This window comes from Saimiri boliviensis, chromosome 7 (genome assembly GCF_048565385.1).
Source record: "Saimiri boliviensis isolate mSaiBol1 chromosome 7, mSaiBol1.pri, whole genome shotgun sequence".
In the NCBI taxonomy this organism is placed as follows: domain Eukaryota; kingdom Metazoa; phylum Chordata; class Mammalia; order Primates; family Cebidae; genus Saimiri; species Saimiri boliviensis.
The window spans coordinates 38,689,081-38,710,463 of NC_133455.1; the positions used below are offsets into that span (position 1 = coordinate 38,689,081).

The window sequence follows — 21,383 nt, forward strand, 5'->3', positions numbered from 1 at the left end:
CAAACCCCAGCCCACAGGCACTGATGGAACCCTTGGACTTTCTCACTGTAAACTCCATGAGAATATCAACACAGAGATAAAAGCCAACAAGACTGGAGCAAGGGAAACCTTCCTTCCTCAGCTCCGTTTAGGTGGGCAGCCTCGGGAAAAAGAACATGATCAAGTGAAGCAATGCAGGAAATAACGATGAGTCACAAAAACCCAAAATGGGTTGAATTTTGCATAAGAGAAATCTCATCCAATTCACACACACACACACACACACACACACACACACACACACGCTCCTTGGGCATGATGTAGATTTTTATCTATTGCTTCCAGGATACGAACATAATATAGATCTTATCTGAAGTCAGTCTGAACCTTCTCCATGTGTATGCTTGTATACTCCTTCATCCAAGTCTCCAACACCACCCCCTCTGAGAGGCTTTCCCTGATCACTTCTCTGCTGAACATCTCTGTCACTCTCTACCCATCGCTCTGTTCTCTCATAGCACTTAGCCCTAACTGAAGTGTGTTTATCGCTGATTAATCCATTTGCTTGTTTCCCATCTTCTTCTTCTCACCAGGGAAGCAGGGCATTGTCTGTTTTGTTCACCTTTGTATATTCAGCACCCAGAACAGTGCCTGGCACATACAAGGTGCCCAGCAAATATTTATTAAATCAAAAATGACTCTATGAGCCTTCAAGATTTTATGGGGCTCTTTAGCTTTTTCCAGCTGAAGCCTGTGTAGAAAACAAATTTTCTCTGATGGAGAATTTCAGTTCATGTCAACATATTGTTTATGTTGACGTCTTCCTGAAGCCTCATGGTAGACTATTAACTGGCCTAGGGATTTTTGTTGCATGCAAAACTCCCAGCTACACTGCTGAAATTAACTGAGTGGAGACTTCCACACCATACAATTGCAAGACAGGCTCAAGACCACCCATGGGAAGGATACCATGGTGAGGAAAATGAGGGGGGAGAAAAATTAAACAAAAAACTATTTTTTTTTTGTCTTTAGGATTGCCATGAGATGGAAAAGCCACAGGTGTTCAAAAAGCTAAAATATTTTATGCCAAGTTTCATTTCCTATGGCTCTCTGTGGGGCTAACCAGTTGAAAGGCAAATAAGCCAACCCTTTCATTTATTATTATTTTTTTCCATAAGCAGTTTCTGAGAAATGCTGGAAAGGAGACTTACACCACACATACACACATACAAGTATACACACACACGCACACACATATGCATGCCTACACACAGACGTGCATGCCTGTGATGCATACACACACATACGAGAAAGCAAGATAAGTATTTAATGTGCCTCAGTAGTTAGGAGTAACAAAGATGAAATATAAAAATCAAGGCAAATTTCTCTTTTGTTTCCAATCTGCTTATTACCATGTGGATAGTAAGAGAAGCATACAGTCTGAACCACAAGTTCTAGATTTGTGAATTATTCAGGGACTAAAAGTTTCAAATTGTGGAGTCCTTGCAAACTCATACATCAGAATTAATGAGGTGGGAGGAACTTGAAGCAGGCTTCACATGACATCCTAAACAGCCAATCAGTGAACCCACAGAAGAGTTTTGACACTTCCTGCTGTTTCTACTTTTTGGTCTGTTGGCTCAGCCATCCCCTGCCGCCCCCCCACCCTGCCCCCCCACTTCCGGTCCCAGGGCCTGTCCTAGGTTCCCCGAGTTTTTCTATTCCTTCTTTGAAAATTTTCTGGGTGTATAGTAGAGCTTGTTTTTACAAAAGATTTTTTTTCTCTTATGTTCATTCAAAAATTTTCACAACCAGAGTCAAGGCATACTCTTTAGGCAGCACACAGTTTTTGCTTCTGTTTGAATTCAGACAGAACTTTTTGGAACTGGTTTAATTTTACTGTGATTGGAATAAACAAAATCCATCAGTGGGGCCTTGTGCAGTGGCTCATGCCTGTAATCCCGGATCTTTGGAAAGCCGAGGTGGGAGGCTCTCCAGAGCCTAGGAGTTCGAGACCAGCCTGGGCAACATGGCAACACTCTGTCCATACAAAAAATTAGCCAGATATGGGGACACAGGTCTGTAGTCCCAGCTACTCAAGAGGCTAAGGTAGGAGGATCACTTAAGCCTGGAAGGCAGAGGTTGTAGTCAGCTGAGACTGCACCACTGCACTCCAGCCTGGGCAACAGAGTAAGACCTTGGCTCAAAAAAGAAAAAAAAAAAAAAAAAAACCATTAAGTGGAACTGGAATTTTGAGGGCCACATAGGTAACCAGTCGACCCTAAGCACATAAGAAATACCTCAAGACTGGATATGGGGACAGGACAGAGCTGTGTGATACAGCCTCCCATACCCTGTACCCTAATTCAGTCCCTGGTACGACAGGGAGACACAAGTCTCTTACTGCTGAAACCAATCAAAACATCAACTTGAATACAGAATTCCTAGGTTTCCTATAAAGGAGCCCACTGGGGTAAAACTGGGAAAATGCTTACATTAAAATGTTATTGCAAACCCTTTGTAAACAGGATTGAGAGACCCCCTTGAACCACATGGAGCTCTGAGAGGAGCAGGCTCTACACTCAGCTGGGTTGTCAGGTGGCCATCCCCAAATAGGAACAAACTAAATCACAGGGTTCCCGGCCCCTCCTCGTGAAACCTCAAACACCTGCATCTTGGTCTCAGCCCTTATACTCCAATCTTAGAAGGAAAATACAAAATAAAAACCAGCTCCTCAAAGTCGACTAAGCTCTGTTAGAGTTACTGCAGTTTAGCTGGGGGCTAACAGCTCGGACTCTGGGAACAGATAATTTTGGTTCAGAGCACCTTGAACAAGATACCTAACCTCTCGAAGCCTCAGGTTTTTCATTTATAAAATGGAGATGGTAAGAGCATTGACTGGTAAGGATGAAATTAGTTAACTCGTGCAGACGCTGGTTCTAATGCACAGCACACAGGAAGAGCTCAGAAATGTCAGCGATTCTTCTTCTTTGCCCACTGCCTTCTTATCTTTTATGCTTACAAGAAAGGTTAATGGGCATGCATAAAGTGACAAATTTCAAATTTCATGCATATTCTGTTATTACTTATTTGACCACCTGGAAAAGCTCAAAATATACCAATCTGCCCTTGAAATAAGGATAACTTTCCATAGGCAACAGAGTCAGCTCAAAGGAATCCAACCCACAGGATGGGCTGCGCTGTAATCTGGAGAAAGACACGGTGTGTGTTTACAGAAATGTGTCCGCTACGCAACACGTGCAGTGTGAATTCTCCAAGGCTGAGTTCAATGTGGCCATACTTTTCAGCTGATCTCAGTGGAGACAGTGACAACTGAAAAATGACAGCATGCAATCATGTTCCGAAAGGAAGCAGGATGGGGAAATAAGTGCAGAGGGTGACTAGACAGAACTCGCCTCACGACCACGGGACTGCGCACTGATAAAATCAAAGAGCAGATTAGATGCTCTCAAAGGACTCTTTGAGTTCTGAATTCCTTCGATTTTCCCAAAATCTTATAAAGGGACTTAGGTCAAAAGGCAAGAGGAGAATAGCGAAGTTGCTGGCATACTGGAGCCTTTCATTTCTTCACAGAGCATCAGTGAAATCTTACCTTTGGAGGTAACGCCGTCTTCCTTGGAAAACATGTGTCTTTAAAGACACTTTAAAAGTGATCCAGTATACCTCAGCTTAAGTTCTAAATAATGTACCCAAATGATAGAATATGATATCGTTATTTAAAAATACTGTTTACAAAGGGTTTGCAAGAACATTTTAACATAAGCATTTTCCGTCACTAACTGAAGAAAAGGATGTAAAATTGGATGCAAAATCTGACCTCAACTACACAGAGTCCAAGATGCTGACAGCGGTTGCTTCTGCACGACACAATTAGGGATAATTTTTTCTTTGGCATCCTCTCACCCCCCCACGACTCAGTAGCTTTTTACATAAGCATATATTACTTTCACAACGAGGAAAAATTATTTAAATAACATTTAAAATTATTTAAAAACATTTAAAATTATTTAATAAAATTATTAAATAACATGGTGCAATTAAAATTGCACCAAATCATATGAAATACTCATAGGATTTGCAGAGATTTAAGAAGTTGGGCTTTTACTGGTGGTGGTAAATAACAGCAGTTGGGCCCCAATCGCTGTTCCCTGACTCTCATTCAATGAGGTACATACAACCGCGCCTGCCACATGTCAAAATGCCGTCGACTCATGATCACTCGGAAACTGATGAGTCAGGCTGTGGCTGCTCCAAGCCCTCTTTCTTCTCCCCCTCCTACTGTCTGCGTTTGGGTTGGGTTTTGTTTTTTGCCGCTCATTAGTTCCCCCACGCTGTGGCTTAAGGAGCCAAGCTTGTGTCTATCAGTGTTCTTCCTTTCTAACAGTTCTGGTGACAAGCCTTGGCAAGGGAGAAGCTGAAAGCTTCTGAATAAAGGGATTTGAAGATTATCAGTGGCTTCCGAATCATCCACACGATTCTGGGTCTTCAGGATTCTGGGTAAATTCAGGGGCTGCATCCAATGATCTGTACACAGGATACAGGAGGGAGGCTTGGGTACCACCGAGCTGCCCTAGGGAGCCTGGCGGGCCAAGTCAGCTCAAGTTCATCCCTCATACCCTTCTCCTGAGTGAGAGAAGTTCTCTCTTACTGGGGCCTGGCAGGGGTGAGTGTTAATTTCCAAGAAGTTACCATGCCAGTGAGGTATTCCCTCAGTCAGATAGTCCGCCTTCTTCTCAGGCTGGGACTCTTTCCCGAGCCTCTAGGAAGCCTGACTCACCCCAGGAGCATGTGTCCCCCCGCCCCGGGGCATGGACCCCTATTCTCAGGTCTCCCACTTGTCCCTGCAATGCTCAGAGAGTGGTTCTGATGTCTGCAGCAGAGGCTGCAAAGTCAGTGTAGCATGGGGGATCTTAGTGCAGTCTCTGAAGTCATTCCGGGTTCATATCCCTGCTCTGCCCTTGCGTGACCCTGAGCAAAATCATCCCATTTCTCTGGGCCTCGATTCCCTCATCTGTCAAATGGGAATAGCAGGCCTGCCTCACCGGGTCAGGGAGAGGACTGAATTTGTTAGAAGATGTAGAGTCACTTGGCATCTAGGAAGCACTGTGGAAATGTTAGCAGTCACAAAACAAACAACAAAAAGCTGCCTTTGTTACTCAAACCCTTAAAAAAACATCGAGGCCACACAGGTGGCTTCTGAATGGGTACCCCATGCAGACCCCGGGGGGTTGGAGACTTCAGTGGGCCATGGCCTCCTCAGCAGCGTGAAGCTGCAGCCTGGTGCCCCTCACTGCAACATCGCTAAAAGCTGGCCAGCTGCATGCAGACTGCTGGGGAACAAGCAGGACAGGCAAAACCAGGCCGTCCCATGGGAACTATTTATAGACGAGTGTTCCTTCACCTCCAATTCACCATGTAGCAGTTTGATTGGCTCGGCTTTGGGGAAACAGTGTTCTTGTCAAAACACTCGTCAAAAACATCCCAAATCTGAAGAGATAATTGGTGAGGAGGCCCAGAAAGGCTTGATGGAAACTCCTGCCAGGCAAATGGGTCCAATAAGCCTGACCAGGTTGGTGGTGCTACGGACGTCACCGAGTGGCTTGTGCAGAATGACGGATGGGTACTTACCCTTCCCCAGGAAATAACGCTAACACAACAGGAACGATGATCAATGTATATTTTAAAAGACTGTGCATACAAACAAACTCCCTCCCATATGTTACTGGGTTTCCTCCAAAGAAAACAGATTAAATCAAATGCCTACCAGGCACTCAGCACTGTATTAGGCTGTGGGAATTCATGGCCCCCTTCTCACGAGGCTTAAAATCAAGCTGGGAAGGCAAGACAAACACCAGCGATAAGGTGAGGTCTCCAGGCAAGGCATTTGGAAGGAGTCATAAGAAGGACCTGGATCATGAGTATTTCAGAAGATAAGAGGGGAGTAAGGTCACTCCAGGCTTAGATGTCATCAAAGAGGAGGTGGGGTTTGAGCTGTGCCAGAGCTTAGATACGTAAGGTTCCGTAAATAAGAGAAAAAAGCAAAAAGCATTTCAGGCTGGGGGTACACTGTGAGCAAAAGTGTGGAAACAGGATCATATTTGGAAACAGGATCAAACAGGAACAAGTAAATGGGTTTGGCTTGGGGATGGGTGGGGGTGGGGAATACATGTGCAGAAGACAGAAATAGAGACCATCAGAAGAGGAAAGGCTTTTCTGGGTTGTCTAGTAGAGCTGTATTTTACTAATAAGTAAACAGAGGCTCAGAGAGGTTAAGCAATTCACCTAAAGTCACACAGCAAGTGATCTATGGGAGATTAGTTGGGAAACAGATCTACTATTATTCAATTAAGAATCTGAGCTGAGAGTAAATGGACTGGCTGCAGAGAGGCAAAGGAATCTCAGCCTTTTGTCATACAAATAGTGCAGATCCTGACCAGGAATATTATTGCAGACCACAGAAGATCTTCAACAAATGCTTGCTGATGGCATTGAGAAGATGACCACTACATCACTTCAGACAATTTGGTGTCTCTCATTTTATTTTCTCCTCCTTCCCTCTTCCCCTCTCAAAAGTGAATAAAACCCTGCACTTGACCGGGGTATATCCATACAGTGGGGAAAAAATAGTCCTCTGAGATGAAAGTCAAGAGGAGTCTCAAAGGATTTTAGATCTCTAACCTCTCTGTGGTGTGTGTGGGTACAAAGGGCAGAAAACAAACCCCCTCCGTGGGTGGCAGGTGGGCTGGAGGGAAGGAACACCTGTTTTTTCTTCTTTTCAAGCCCTGTAATCTCTCATCTCTTTGAAGTTGTGAGAAATCAGGTGCTTTGTACATTTCCATGATAAAGGAGCCAGAACTAAGAGGTTACATGTCTTAGGAAGGTGAGTCAGGGTTGGTGTAGGGACCAGACCTCTGTTTACCTCACCCAAGCAGCTTATGAGGAAGGAAGGAAAAATATCTTGGCGCACTTCTGGGCAGCAAGGTAGCTGGTATTCATTACATGGCCAGGGGGTGTCTTACACACACAAATTCCAGGTTTTCCTCCAGGCCATTTCTGGGAGTCTCTGAGGAGTTCACAAAGTTTTTGGTTTGGTCCCATGCGTAACCCAGAAGCATTAAAAAACTTTTTTAAAGGCATAAAATGTCACTATTAAAATAGACATTTGAAGAAGGCACAGAAAACCAACCTTAAGTAACTGGCCACCTCCAGTCCCCAAGAATAAAACAGTCCTGTTCATTACCACGGTGCCATAAACGGATGTCAGGTCGGAATGGATCACGGTAGATGATGCAATTGGTTGGACTCTTTCAGGTGGATCCCCTTCTTTCTGAACATGCACACAAACGCACAAAAAAAAAATAACAATTTTGAACAATGATACTTCTCATTATACTGATAAAATGTCACTTACGCCCTCCTAGGCAGGATCCCATATACTTTTTCTTTTTTTCTTTTTTTTTGAGATGGAGTCTCACTCTGTTACCAGGCTGGAGTGCAGTGGCGCGATCTCGTCTCACTGCAACCTCCCCCTCCTGGGTTCAAGCGATTCTCCTGCCTCAGCCTCCCCAGTAGCTGGGACTACAGGCACCCACCACCACACCCAACTAATTTTTGTACTTTTTTTTTAGTATAGATGGGATTTCATCATGTTGGCCTCCATGGTCTTGATCTCCTGACCTCGTGATCTGCCCGCCTCGGCCTCCCAAAGTGCTGGGATTACAGGCGTGAGCCACCAGGCCCGGCCTACATTTTCTTAGATAAGATTCCCCGGGAACAACCCTTCATTACCTTGCAAAATTACCATACCTGCCCAACCAAAGAAAGCCCCTGTTTACTACGTATGAACAGGTATTCAGTGCCAGAGTGAGCTGGCCACCTATTTAACAGCCCCCAGCTGGTATATGAAGCTGAATTCCACTTTAGTGCCAAGTGACAGCCCACCGCGGAATTGGGAGGCAGACTCTCTTACACTTGGCTGTTTTCAAAATCCTGCCGCCAATTCATTTTAGCTAGGCGTTGGCTTCTGTGAGGTTAAACACAAACATTTCCCAAGATGTGACACGGATGATCCTATCGGGTGTGACGGCAGAAAGGAGGGATTCTGGGCTTACAAAAAGGGACCGCAGAAAGCCCGAAGACAGGGTCGCTAATTCAGGGGGGAAAAGGCAAAATGCGCAGTCGTGGACTATGGGTAGGATGGAGCCACAGAGCTAAGGAGGAACCAAGGCGAAGGGCTGGCCCTGGTGCTGATGCTTTTAAAGGGGAAAGCACAAAGCCTAACTGGCAACCTGAAGGCATTTAAATTGTCTGAGGCTCTGAGCACATGTAATCACAGGCTTGCTCCTGATCGTTAAACAAAGCCCCTCTTTAAACCCAGAGCAGAGAGAGTGTCGACCCAAATGTCTTTTTCTTTTTGGTTGAAAAGGAATGAAGTGCTTCATGCTGCGCCCTGCCTTCAACGACAGGAAACTGAGTTTGTTACACAAATCTTTGGAAGATATGGAGCTAGGAAGAGCCGTTGCCGTCTGCAGCTAGTGAACACAGTGTGATAGCACACTTTATCTGCCAGAGCTTAGTTCCCAACTGTACTAAGGTTTTTAAAGGCACATTGAAGTTGTAGCCAGCAAACTTCAGTAAGCAACACTGCAACTCCTAAAATCACCCTGTTTGGGGAGGGGGAGGTGGCCGCTCAGAGGCTAAGACTTATTAACTTCATTATATTATTGCCAACAGTGTTTATGTCTTTCAATTTATGTCTTATTAAATATTCATTATTTTTAAACCCACCAAGTTTCATTAACATCTAAACTAAATGGATTATGGGCTAAATTGATTTCTGAAGCCTTTAAAGTGCCGTCTATATTTCTTTGTTGAAGTTGCGCTGCAAGGGAAAGATAAGCCAGCAAGGATTCATCCAGTGCCCTGATCACTTTTCAAGCAAAAGATGTCACAACCTAAGAGAAAGCGACGTTTTTGCATTAAATATTCTATAGTGAACTTGGTTTAAGAAGATTTGGGGAAAACTCATTAGAGTATTTTTTTTTTCTTGTTGAAAGATACTTTTCATGCAATATGGGAAGATGAGGAGCTGTCCTGTGAAAATTGAAGGGAAAAAAATTATCTGTGAGTCTAAGGATTGGAACAATAGATCATTATTTAGATAAGGAAGCCTCATGACTATAAGTAGGAAAAGAAAAATCAGATGACCTTTAGGATTAAAGAAAAATAAGTTAAATCACGCCACACATCTTGCTTTAAAATAAATCCAGAATTGTTCAAACGGATCAGCTGACCATGCTTGTTATTTTTATTAAATATCTGAGCACTGCAGAAAGGCTAATGCGGAGAATAGGGCATCATGTCTGCCCTGTTATCCAGAATGTTCTAATGTCACTATCTCTGGCTGGAGGATTCCATTCTGCTTCATGTCACAACACAGAAAAAGTAATGAATGTGGACTGCAGGTTACCCACAGGGTCCAGATGGGACAGCGTACATCCAGGTTTGGTATACAGTAGGTGCTTAACACTGTACCTGTTCTAATTCACCAAGAACCATAGGTAGGTTTTCCTGAGGTGGGATGAGAGATCCTGTTTGTAAAAGACTGGCTCCAAAAACACAGAGGCAGCTGAAAGGGAACAAGGAGAAATCTGTCCCAAATTACCATCTCACCCTTCCCAATGTCCTTCTGTGATTTCTGGCTGCCCTCAACAATTGTAGTTTTTCCTTTTTTGAGATGGAGTTTCATTCGTGTTGCCCAGGCTGGAGTGCAATGGTGCAATCTTGGCTCACTGCAACCTCTGTCTCCCAGCTTCATGCTATTCTCCTGCCTCGGCCTCCCAAGTAGCTTGGATTACAGGCATGTGCCACCTTGCCTGGCTAATTCTGTTTTTTAGTAGAGACGGGGTTTCTCCATGTTGGTCAGGTTGGTTTCGAACTCCCGACCTTAGGTGATCTGCCCATCTCAGCCTCCCAAAGTGCTGGGATTACAAACATGAGCCACCCCGCCCAGTCTGTAGTTTTTTCAAAGTCAGTCCGGGATCAATAGTAGAGGTAACTGAGGCGAGAGGATTGCTTGAGGCCAAGAGCTGGAGACCAGCCTGGGTCAGCAAGACCCCCATCTCTACAAAAATAAAAAATTAGCTAGGTGTGTGGCACACACCTGTTGTCCCACCTATTCAGGAGGCTGAGGCAGGTGGATCGCTTGAGTCCAGGAGTTCCAGGTTACAGTGAGCTACGATTGAGCCACTGTACTCCAGCCTGGACAACAAAGTGGGAGCCTACCTTAAAAAAAGGTAGCAAAGGTACATGGTGCAGCCATTAAATCAACATTCTCAAATTTGAGAGAACGCACCACCCAGGACTTGTTTGCATTGGAGCTTGGTTCTCACTCACTGGGTGACCTGGGCAATTCATTTAACCCTGTGACAGGTTGGCTTTCTAAACCATCTAATAAGGCTGATATGTCTGACTGCTCGGGTGGTTACAAAAAAGAGATGATAATAGTAGTAATAATAATAATACCAGCTAACATGTATTAACACTTACTGTGTGCTACTTGAAGTGTTTTATCATCTTACCTAATAAAGGCAGTATAGCGTAGCGAGCTGGAACACCTAAGTTTGACTCCTGGCTCTTGTCACTTTTTAGCTACATAATTTTGTACATGTGATTTAATCTCTCGGTGACTCAGTTTCCTCCTCTATATGGTGTAAATGATGTTAACAGCACAGAATTTTTATGCCACAGACTTTTTATGAGGACCGGATGGGTTAGTGCGTAAGCCTCAGTAACCCTTGGAACAGTGCTTGGCACATAGCAACACATAACCCATGCTTGCTATCATCACTTCATTTAAAAATGCAAGTTACTGCCACATCCATGGCAGTTATTTCCTCTTTGCCAATAAGAACCCTAATTTTGTTGAGATAGCAAAGAACCCAAGCCTGGTGGAAGCCATCGTTGGGTCAAGCCAAACGGCAACTCCATTTCCTATTGCCAGACACTGGTTTTCCTAACCCTTAGAGCTAAGGGTGGTCATGTGACACAGTCCTGGGCAGGGAGAGGTAAAAAGTCCACTGGAAGGATTTCTGGGAATAAATTTCCTCCTTGATAATAGAAGGCTTTAGAGGAAAAGCCATTTGCCCGCATCCCTCACTTCCTCCTCTGGAATACAGTTGTGTGATGTCACCACGTGTAGACTCGTGGTAATCATTCTGTTTCCATGAGATTCCAGATGAAGGATGGAAGACAACATGCCAATATGGGTGCAGGGAAAAGAAAAGAGACATCTTTTCTTTTCCCTTCCGTTCCAGAAGAAACCTCTGAGCCTCAGATCTCCAATTTACAACCATTTTACTACGTTAACAACAGTTGCCATGGTTTAAGCCATTGTTGGTTGGGTTTTCTGCTACTTGGAACCAAAAGCAAGTCACTGTTTGAGAAATGACAATCGCAACCTGTTGGAGTAGATACTAAACTGCAGCTCTTCCTCAGCTGCAGGGACCAGAACGTGGACAAGAGCCTGTTCCTCTCACCACCCTGGAGGACCCTGGCCACAGTCAGGATTTTGTAGCCAGTTACAACAGCGAGCCTGGAAGAAAATGGGAGAGGAGGCTCAGACCTCATGAAAACTCTAGGGGCTGCTCTGGCTGAATGGAAATGGATTCTTTTGTGCTGGAAACACACAGAAATGGACAGGTCCCTGTGAATGGGAAAAGGAACCCTTTGAATGGCTTTCTTATGCTCATTGCAGCAAATGAAAACAAAAGAAAGGCAGGCTCCCGAGAAACGTCCTCATAAAAATGAGGTTAATACCCAGGGAACCAGGCAGAAGAAGAGGGGAAACAGTGCCGTCAGCCCCCTGTGTCCAGAGATTATTCTTTCTCTCTTTTTTTCCGGCCTATTTTCTATCCTGCCCTTCTCTCCCCTTAGGGCATAATCGCTAATGTTGCTCTCAGCCTATTCTGTCTAGTTTATTATGTGTAATTTATTTCTGAATCCCAGCCTCTGCTTGTTCGTCTGTGTGTAACAAGGTTAATGCCTTGTAATGATGCTTTTGCCAGTTCTGCCTTTCATGACAAAATCCAATCTTGATTTTGCTCTAAACCTTGTCTCCCCTTTGGGCTTTCTTGGTTCCCTCAGAGTTGTCACTCTGCTTCTCCTTCCTGCCATGTCTAAGCATAACGTCACGCCTACACGTTTGCCGGCTCTAAGAGGGAAACTTTTCTCAGTTGGAGGAGAAAGCTACCTTGGCTCAAACAATGTTTGGGCTGAAAGAGAGAAAGAGCTTTGGGCCTGATACAGCAAACTAGGACCAAGGCTCCTGAGGGGTGTGGGGCGTGTGTGTGTGTGTGTGTGTGTGCACGCGTGCAGGGAATCATGGGCATTTCATGAGGAAAACAGCTAGACTTCTTTGCAGCTGCTTCATACGAGTTTTCCTGGACAATAAATATTCCCCCATTGTGTCTTACACAACTCCAGGGGGCATCAGTCATGCATCACAAGGTGTGAAAGGCACCCTCTAGAGTAGCACCACAGTTCGGCTCTGCCCACCATGTGAGAGATGGCCCAGCTCATCAAGGTTCAGACAGGGCGCTCACAGCCATGCTCCAGCATTGTGGCAGCATCGGGAGAGAACAGGCACAAAACTGGGGCCTCCAGTATCGAGCACCTAGCAAAAGTCAAGTGTTTTGCCCCCAGGTGCTAAAAGGATTCCTGTGTGTTGATTTTAACTTACCGTGGGGGAGGAAATACTGACAGGGTGCCTATCAATTTCTTGTACATTGATAAAATGCCTCTGTCGGGCAGTTAATTTTATATTCTGTTCCCTTTGGGATCCATTTGTTTTGAAGCAGTTTCATCATTTTGGATTACTTCCCGAGGGGCCCACTTACCATTGGGAAACCTCTGAAGGAGCCCTGCACCCAAGTTCTGGCCCCTGCTCTGTCCCTTATAGAGTGCTTGATTCCAGCAAGTTAAGTTTCCTGAACCTCAGTGACCGTATCTGTGAAATGGACCCAGTAATATCGCATGTCCTGCCTCTCAGCGTTGTTGTGAGGCCCAGATGAAATCATGGTGTGAAAATAATTAGATTATTTTTATCCAGCTAAGGAGATGGAAAGAACAACTATATGCCCAAGTCAGGCAGTGATTTTATTAGCCAGGAGAGCTCGGGTTGCCTTTCTCCATTCTAGCATATACAGTGCGGACTGGGATCTGACTCGGTGATGGTCTTTATCTGATCGTCTGAAGGAAGAATTTACACTGGGGACACGAATGATCAAAAGGAGAGGTTCAAAGTGTGCTAGGGACACAGCCAGGCAACCTCTAGACCATCGCTGGTGGTGAAGCTCGTATGTCACCTCCTCCTACACTTTCCCCTCCCTCCACAGGCCCCAGTGTCCCCAGCCTCCCAGGCCCACCCACCAGCAAAGTCCCACTCTACAAGAGTCATCCTTCTTTCTACTTTCTGTCCCTTCCCCACCGCCACCTAAACCTCCTTCTCCTCCCTATGGCTAATTTCAGTCAATCACTTACAAAAAGATAACCTGACTCAAATAATTCACAAAAAAAGATATAAATGGCAGATAGTGTAAAAACTGCATTTTCCTAGATTCTTTCTTTTTTTTTTTTTTGAGACAGAGTCTCACTTTGTTGCCCAGACTGGAGTAGCAGTAGTGTGATCTCGCCTCGCTGCAACCTCTGCCTCCCAGGTTCAAGCAATTCTCCTGCCTCAGCCTCCTGAGTAGCTGGGATTATAGGCATGTGACACCATGCCTGGTTAATTTTTTTTTTTTTTTAGTAGAGATGGGGTTTTACCATGTTGGTCAGGCTGGTCTTGAACTCCTGACCTCAGGTGATCAATCCGCCTCAGCCTCCCAAAGTGCTGAGATTATAGGTGTGAGCCACTGCGCCTGGCCTTTTTGTTTGTTTGTTTGGTTTTGAGACAGAGTCTCACTGTGTCAACCAGGCTGTAGTGTAGTGGTGTAATCTTGGCTCACTGCAACCTCCGACTCCTGAGTTCAAGTGATTCTCCTGTCTCAGCCTCCCAAGTAGCTGGGACTACAGGTACCTGCCACCATGCCCGGCTAATTTTTGTATTTTTAGTAGAGACAGGGTTTCACTATGTTGGCCAGGCTGGTCTTGAACTCCTGACTTCCTGATCCACCTACCTTGGCCTCCCAAAGTGCTGGTATTACAGGAGTGAGCCACCAGACCAGCCCTAGATTCTTAGAATTAAGAGACTCAGCCCACCAATGTTTTTCCAGGAGGAAACGACTGGCATGCTACATAGGATAGGTCCTCATTGTGGGAGCTGTTCTGTGTGACGTGGGACTTTTAGTGTTCCTGAATCTGTCCACAAAGGAGTGCCCTCCACCATATTGACTACTGCGAAAGTCCCCTCCCCAACACTTCTGAATATCCCCTAAGTAAATGTCATCATCCCCTGTTGAGAACCACTGAAATCTGTGCATGGTTTCAGAGTTGCTGACAAATGGCTATCAGACTTTTCTTCTCTCTGGCCCTGCTCCCTATCATGGTCAATTGTACCACGAATCACCCTCAACTCTTCTCTTTCTGTCACTCCCCACATCCACTAAATTCTAAATCTCAGTCGAATTTCCCAGTAATCTCAAATTCACCTTCTCTATCTCTATAGGCTGTGTTCAGCCCAAGCGTCCATCATTCCCCTCCCCATCTAGTACACGAGACTCTTGGTGTCTCCCTTTTAACTTTCAATCTATTCTCTGTCCAGTAGCCAAAGTGATCTTTTAAAATATGAAACAGGTCCTGTTACTCCCCTGACTAAAATTCTCCAATGGCTTCCCATCACTACGCTGACAATTGAATCCTTATCCCTCCCCAGGCTCTCCCTGAGCTGGTCCCTCATGACGTCTTCACACATATTCCTTGCCATTCTTCTCCTGCACTCTGCTTCAGCTCCCCTAGTCCCGTCGCTTTCTTTCAGACTCTTGGACACATTACCAGCTTTCTGTCTCAGGGCCTTGGCACTTGCTACTTCTTCTAGCTCCACCTTCCTTCACACCCTTGTAGGCTGGCTCTTTTCAACCTGTCAGGTTTCAAATTGAATGTCACCTATGCGTGGACACATGACCATAGCTCTTCCCGTTCCTACCTTAGTTTTGATTCTGAATCACAGCACTCCATTTATTTCCTTCAAAATACTTATTACAACTACTGTTTTTAAAAACGTACTCACTGTCTGGCTCCCAGTAGACTCCATCTGTATAAGATCGACTATCTCCAGTAGTTTATTGTATTCCACACTTTGAATGCGGCATCCACCTCAGCATCTGGCATGCAGTAGGTTGTAAGTAAATGCTTATCAAATGGATAAATAAATAAATGGGTCAATATTTGAATACTTAGAGTCAATATCTCATCAGGCAACTCTGATACCTTGATAAGTAGGCCTCATCATTACTAAGTTCTTTAACTGAGCCAAAATTTGTCCCTTGTAAATATTGGGCCTTGGTTCTGCCTTGGGGAGCAATAGAAAATCACCCCAGACCTCCTATTGCCATGTAAATTGGCCTTCTCTGAACTTCACATCCATAGCTCATTGACAGCCTGTAAGAGACAGTTTCTGGGTCTCTTGCCATCTCAGTCCATGAACAGACAACAGACTCAGTGTACTTAAAATGTGCCTCTAAGAAGTAAACACAGTACTTTAGGTGTGCTCCGACCAAAGCAAATCATAATAGGATTGTTCTTTCCCATGATTCAATAGCATAATTTTAAGAGCATACCCTATCATTGTGTTCTTTCAAATTAAAGTAGCTGATGGTAGCATGGAAGAGTAGAAAGAAGTGATTTAGAGTAAAAAAATACGTGGTTTCAAGTTCAAGCTCTATTACTTACGAGCTGTAAGTATTTAGACACTCATTTATCCTCTCTGAGAGCTTTCTCTCCCCACCCACCCACGCATTCACTCATCTACCTGTTATTTATGGAGCACCTGCTAATGACCAAGTACTTGACCTGTAAAATACAGATGGGAACAAACTTCCTATTGTCAAAATAAGCCAATCAAATGCGTTTTGAAACAAAACGCAGCACTTTGCAGTTCATGTCACTGGTTTCTGAAATACTTGGTAACTGAAATAAATGGTTAGAGTGGGACTCCACTGATATCCACAGTTCATGAACAGAATTCAGGGAATCCATGAAACTAGATGGAAAAAAAAAATCTTGATTCTAGCAAGGTCTTACTGGAACTTAGCATTTCCTTTAATCATGGATTCAGGCCACAGCAGTATTTACTGAACCTGTGACTTTGTCATCAAAAGAAATCAGATATTTCCATATTATTTGATAGTTGTTGCAGATACCTCAAAATATCACTTACGCTCATCTCTGCTTTGAAATTATGGTAGTTACTGCCTCTAGATCTTGCTATTGAATGTGTTAAGATATATTACTATACCTGAAATTGAAAAAACATTTTGATAGATTGATATATTAATACATTGGGTGTATTTTGCAATCCAATGTTTTTATTTTATGCATTAAAAAGATTATTCTGTCAGGGGGTCTACAGGCTGCGTTAGAGTCTACAGCACAAGGCTCCACAGGGTTAGGGAGAAAGATATTGCTAAGTACAGGAGCTGACACTAGGTGATACATACAGCCACCAGCTGCTCTAGGCTATTCCCTCCTCTATTGCCTCAGAGAAGCAAGGCTCAGCCCGCAGAAGCCAATTTTTAAAAGGCGTCAATGATGGAGAAAGGAGGCTTAGGAGAAGACCCAGGGGCGATGATCAGGAACAGCTGGTGTGTTAGTAACACGCTTTCTCAACCAGGTTGCGAGGAGACCGGACGGCGAGGAATCCTGCCTCACTGGAAGGGAGTCAAAAGGAAACACCCTTCCCTCTCGCTGCCCAGATTGACTCTTCCTCAAAACAGAGCCCCAGTGTCCGCTCCTCTTGGACGCCCTCACCTCACCATGCTGTAATCGCTGTCTTCTCCACCAGATGAAGAGCACCTTCTTTCCACTTCTAGAAACACTTACCGAGGGCTCCCTCACCATGTGCTAGCCAGCCTGACGGATGCCTGGGAAACAAAGATGAGCCAGACCTGGCCACTCCCGTCAAGGCATATACAGCCCAAACAGGGATGTGTGTGGCCCAACGCAGGGCCTGGCACACCCCAGGGTTTATGGAGTGGATCCCGACTCCTAACTTCCTTGCCAATTGCCTACTTAGCATCTAAAAATCCACACGAATTAAACTCATCTTCTAATTGGTCCTCCGTGTCTTCAAAAGCGATTTCATTTCATCCCTCCTCTCCATCCTCACTGCTGCAACCTCACTTCACGTCTTCAACATCCCTCCGTTGAATTATTGCAATAAACAAAATCCATCTGTTTCTCTCCATATTCGTCACCACTGCTCTTGGCCAAGGTGACATTATTTCTTGCCTGGACGAACGGCAAGAGCCTCCTGCCGGCTTTCCTCCTTCCACTGTGGCCAATCTCTCATCCATTCCCCACAGGGCAGCCATTATTTAGGAATTCAAATCCAATCATTTCACTTCCCTTCAAAGGCTCTCCTGTGCTCGAGAAGAAAAATCTAATCTCCTTCCCATTGCCTAGGAGGCCTGTAGGCTAGGACGGCTGCTTCCTTCTCCAGCCTCCTCCCCTCATGCTCTCCCCCCTACCTCCCTAGCCACAACCACACTAGCGTTTTGCTCTCCACAAAGACCAAGACCAGGTTGTTCCGTTTTGAGCCCTTGCACGTGTCCTCCAGTGCTCCTCCCAGCTGTGCGCGGGAAACCTGTAACTAGCCTTTCTCATCTTCCTGGTATCAATTCAGCCTCTTTAAAGAGAACTTACCCCAACACCTGCACCCCGAAGTGGCTCGGCTGCATCACCTGTTTAGTGAAGCGCCTCCATTTCTTCATCTTTAAAATGGAAATAACAATACAGCTCATTTTGTAAAGTTACAGTGAAGATTAAATGATTTAATATCGGTAAATTGCTTAGAATAATAATATACAGTAAGAGCGTTGTTTTAGCTATTACCTTAATGTAAAAGTAACAGTTTGCTAAATGTCAATTGTCTGCCCTGTATACCACTGATATAAATGTCTCCACTCACTGCTTAGCACATAATAGGAACTCAAGAAAGTATATGAACAAATGATAGTTCTTCTAATAAGGTGCTTTGCCTCCAACCTTACCACAGCCACTTTATCTCCTCTGCAATCTTTCTAGAACACATTCAGATTGTGTCTGTTTATAATCCTGCTGTTGTACTCCATCAGCCTTAGCCATGGTTTTCACACCTTGCTCAGCAGAGTTCTAGAACAGGCCTGGATGGAGGTAAGGCAAGTCGTAGGGCTCCAGAAACTCCCAACGCCTGCTTCCCGCTCACCCCGTGTTCCCAGCACCTAGTAGTTGGTCTTACAAAGAGAACGAAGTCAATGATAATTTTTCTTAAGAGACGGGGTCTTGCTATGTTGTTCAGGCTGGATTTGAACTCCTGGGCTCAAGCAATCTTCCTGTCTCAGCCTCCCAAGTAGTTGGCACTACAAGTATGTGCCACTATACCTGGCTAAGATTTTTATTTTTGTACAAATGGAGTCTTGCTACATTGCCCAGGGTAGTCTTTAAAACTCCTGGGCTCAAGTGATCTGCCCGCCTTGGCCTCCCACGGTGCTGGGATTACAGGCATGCGCCACCTGCTCCCTGCCTAATGATAATTTTTAATCTTTTTCTCATATGGAGCTTCTGATTGAGAATTTATTTTAAAGGAAGGTTTGGAGAATCTGAAAAGGACCAACCACCAGGATAAAATCCAACCACCTTTGCCTGTCTCATTAAGCCCTACACCATCTGGACCTGCACACTCGTTTCTGGACATTCTGCAGCCAGGGTGAGCTGCTTGTGGTTCCCAGGCTTATTCAAATTCCTGCTTGTGCACAAGCTGTGCCTTCTCTCTAGAACTCCCTTCTTTGCCTTCTCTACTCAGCTTCAAGACACAGCTCAAGCATTACCTCTCTGAAGCCTCCCAGATCCTCCCAGGCTGAGTGGAACGCCTCTTTTTGGGACTTTCACAGCAGCTTGTGGTCACATCTCTTTTGCCATGAGTATCAGACTATATATGGGAAAGGCTTGTTTTACTCCCATTCTTTCTATAATAGCAGGAGTCAACAAACCACCACCTGTGGGCCAAATCTGGCTTGCTGCCTGTTTTTTGAGCGGACCACGAGCTAAGAATAGCTTTTGCATTTTAAAATGGTTGAAAAGAATCAAAAAAAGAATAATTCATGACAAGTGAAAATTACAGGGAATTCACATTTAGGTGTCCATAACGTTTTAATGGAGCGCAGCCCTGCCTGTTCATTTACGTATTGTCCATGGCTGTGTTCACACTACAGCAGCGGAATGGAGCAGTTGTGACAGAGACTGTGCATAGCCTGCAAAGCCTAAAATATTGATGATCTGGCCCTTTACAGAAAGAGTTTGCTGACCCCTGCGTAACAGCATTGACCAGGGCGATAGGAAGGAAATAGGGCCAAATCCGCCTAGTAACTTCTCTAAAGAAAACACTGTATGTAGCTACTGAACAGACAATCCAACCAACGTGAAAATCAACTACTGAAACTGTGAAGGTGCAGGTCACAGTTCTATTTGCTTTTGTGATCATATAAAAATGAGCATTTCACCAAGATAGAAAATTAAAACTAAGGCCGGGTACTGTGTCTTATGTCTATAATCCCAGCACTTTGAGAGGCCAAGATGGGTGAATCACCCGAGGTCAGGAGTTTGAGACCAGCCTGACCAACATGGAGAAACCCCGTCTCTAATAAAAAATATAAAACTAGCTGGGAATGATGATGCATGCTGGTAATCTCAGCTACTCGGGCAGCTGAGGCAGGAGAATCGCTTGAACCCGGGAGGCAGAGGTTGCAGTGAGCTGAGATCACACCATTGCACTCCAGCCTAGGCAACAAGAACAAAACTGTCTCAAAAAAAAGAAAAGGAAGGAGGGAGGGAGGGAAGGAAGGAAAGAAAGAAAGAAGGGGGGGAGGGACGAAGGAGAGAAAGAAAGAAAGAGAATTAAAACTAAGAAAAATGATAAGCACATTTCATAAAAAACAGGTAAGAAAACCTACCACTGCCACAGCCCCACTTCGATGAACAGGTTAGCCCTATGCTGGCTGCACACTGGTCCCAAGACAACGTTGGGGTTTCCCAGTCTTCATCATCTGTATGCCAACGCATGTTTGGGGAAGGGAGTGGTCATCAGTAAACTTTAAGGGAGGCAGATACTGTATGCTACTGTGTAGTCCGGTGTTAAGTCTTGGTATGGCTCTTCCACCATGCTGTTCTAAGGGAATCCACCCACAGTGCCCACTGGGGACAACTGCATGTTTGATCCCCTTCTTCTAGTTAGACCAGGGGCCAGCACCTGCCCCAAGGGTTATAAATCCCTACACTGAACTCGGGCTCATCATCTGGTGCGAAAGATGAACTGGACTCAACTCTAACTCTCTCCTGGCAACTTGGAATAAACAATATGGAAAGTCATTGCAAATTAGCAGCCAAAGCAGAAGGCAAAAGTCTGTTAAGATGTACAGTGGGAAGCCAAGTATGCTGGCTTATGCCTATAATCCTAGCACTTTGGAAGGAGTGCTTTAGCGCAGGAGTTTGAGACCAGCATGGGCAACATAGCAAGACCTCGTCTCTACCAAAAATAAACAAAATCAGCCTGGCATTGTGGTGTGTGCCTGTAGTCCCAGCTACCTGGGAAGCTGTGGCCAGAGGATCGCTTGAGCCCAAGAGTTTCAGGCTGCAATGAGCTACGATCATGCCACTGTGCCCCAGCCTAGGTGACAGAGTGAGACCTTGTATTAAAAAAAAAAAAAGTTTCTAGTGTCTCTCCTCTAGGAATTATATTGTTTAAGAAATAATTTTATTCCAATTATCTGGGCGTGGTAGCACACACCTGCAGTCTGAGCTACTCAGGAGGCTGAGGCAGGAGAATCGCTTGAACCCAGGAGGCGGAGGTTGCAGTGAGTTGAGATTGTGCCACTGCACTCCAGCCTGGGCAACAGAGTGAGACCCTGTTTCAAAAAAAAAAAAAATAGAAAGAAAAGATAGACAGTGGGGATCAAGGCAGGCTGAGGCATAGTCAGGTGGAAGGGAGTAGATGTTTGAGGACGCAGAGGAGGCCATCTGGTAGGGGGATGGTGCAAAGCAGCCAGGATAAGTCATGTTAACAGGGAGACCAAGGAAGGAGCATGCACCATTTGCTGATGCTGACTGAGCTCCTTCAAGCTCCTTGAATGCAGAACCACCTTCCAACTCCATATGAAGGAGCCCATCCTAACACTATTAGTAATAATGATGGTGAT

At 44.9% G+C, this 21,383-nt stretch overlaps 1 protein-coding gene across 1 annotated transcript in view; it reads right to left on the reverse strand.

The window, feature by feature from the left end:
* PLXNC1 (plexin C1) overlaps nt 1–21,383 on the reverse strand; it is a 163,134-nt gene that overhangs the window by 134,488 nt on the left and 7,263 nt on the right. Inside the window, exon 2 of the mRNA XM_010340165.3 lies at nt 7,187–7,327. Within this exon, the coding sequence (XP_010338467.2) occupies nt 7,187–7,327 (141 nt within the window). The remainder of the gene's footprint in view (nt 1–7,186; nt 7,328–21,383) is intronic.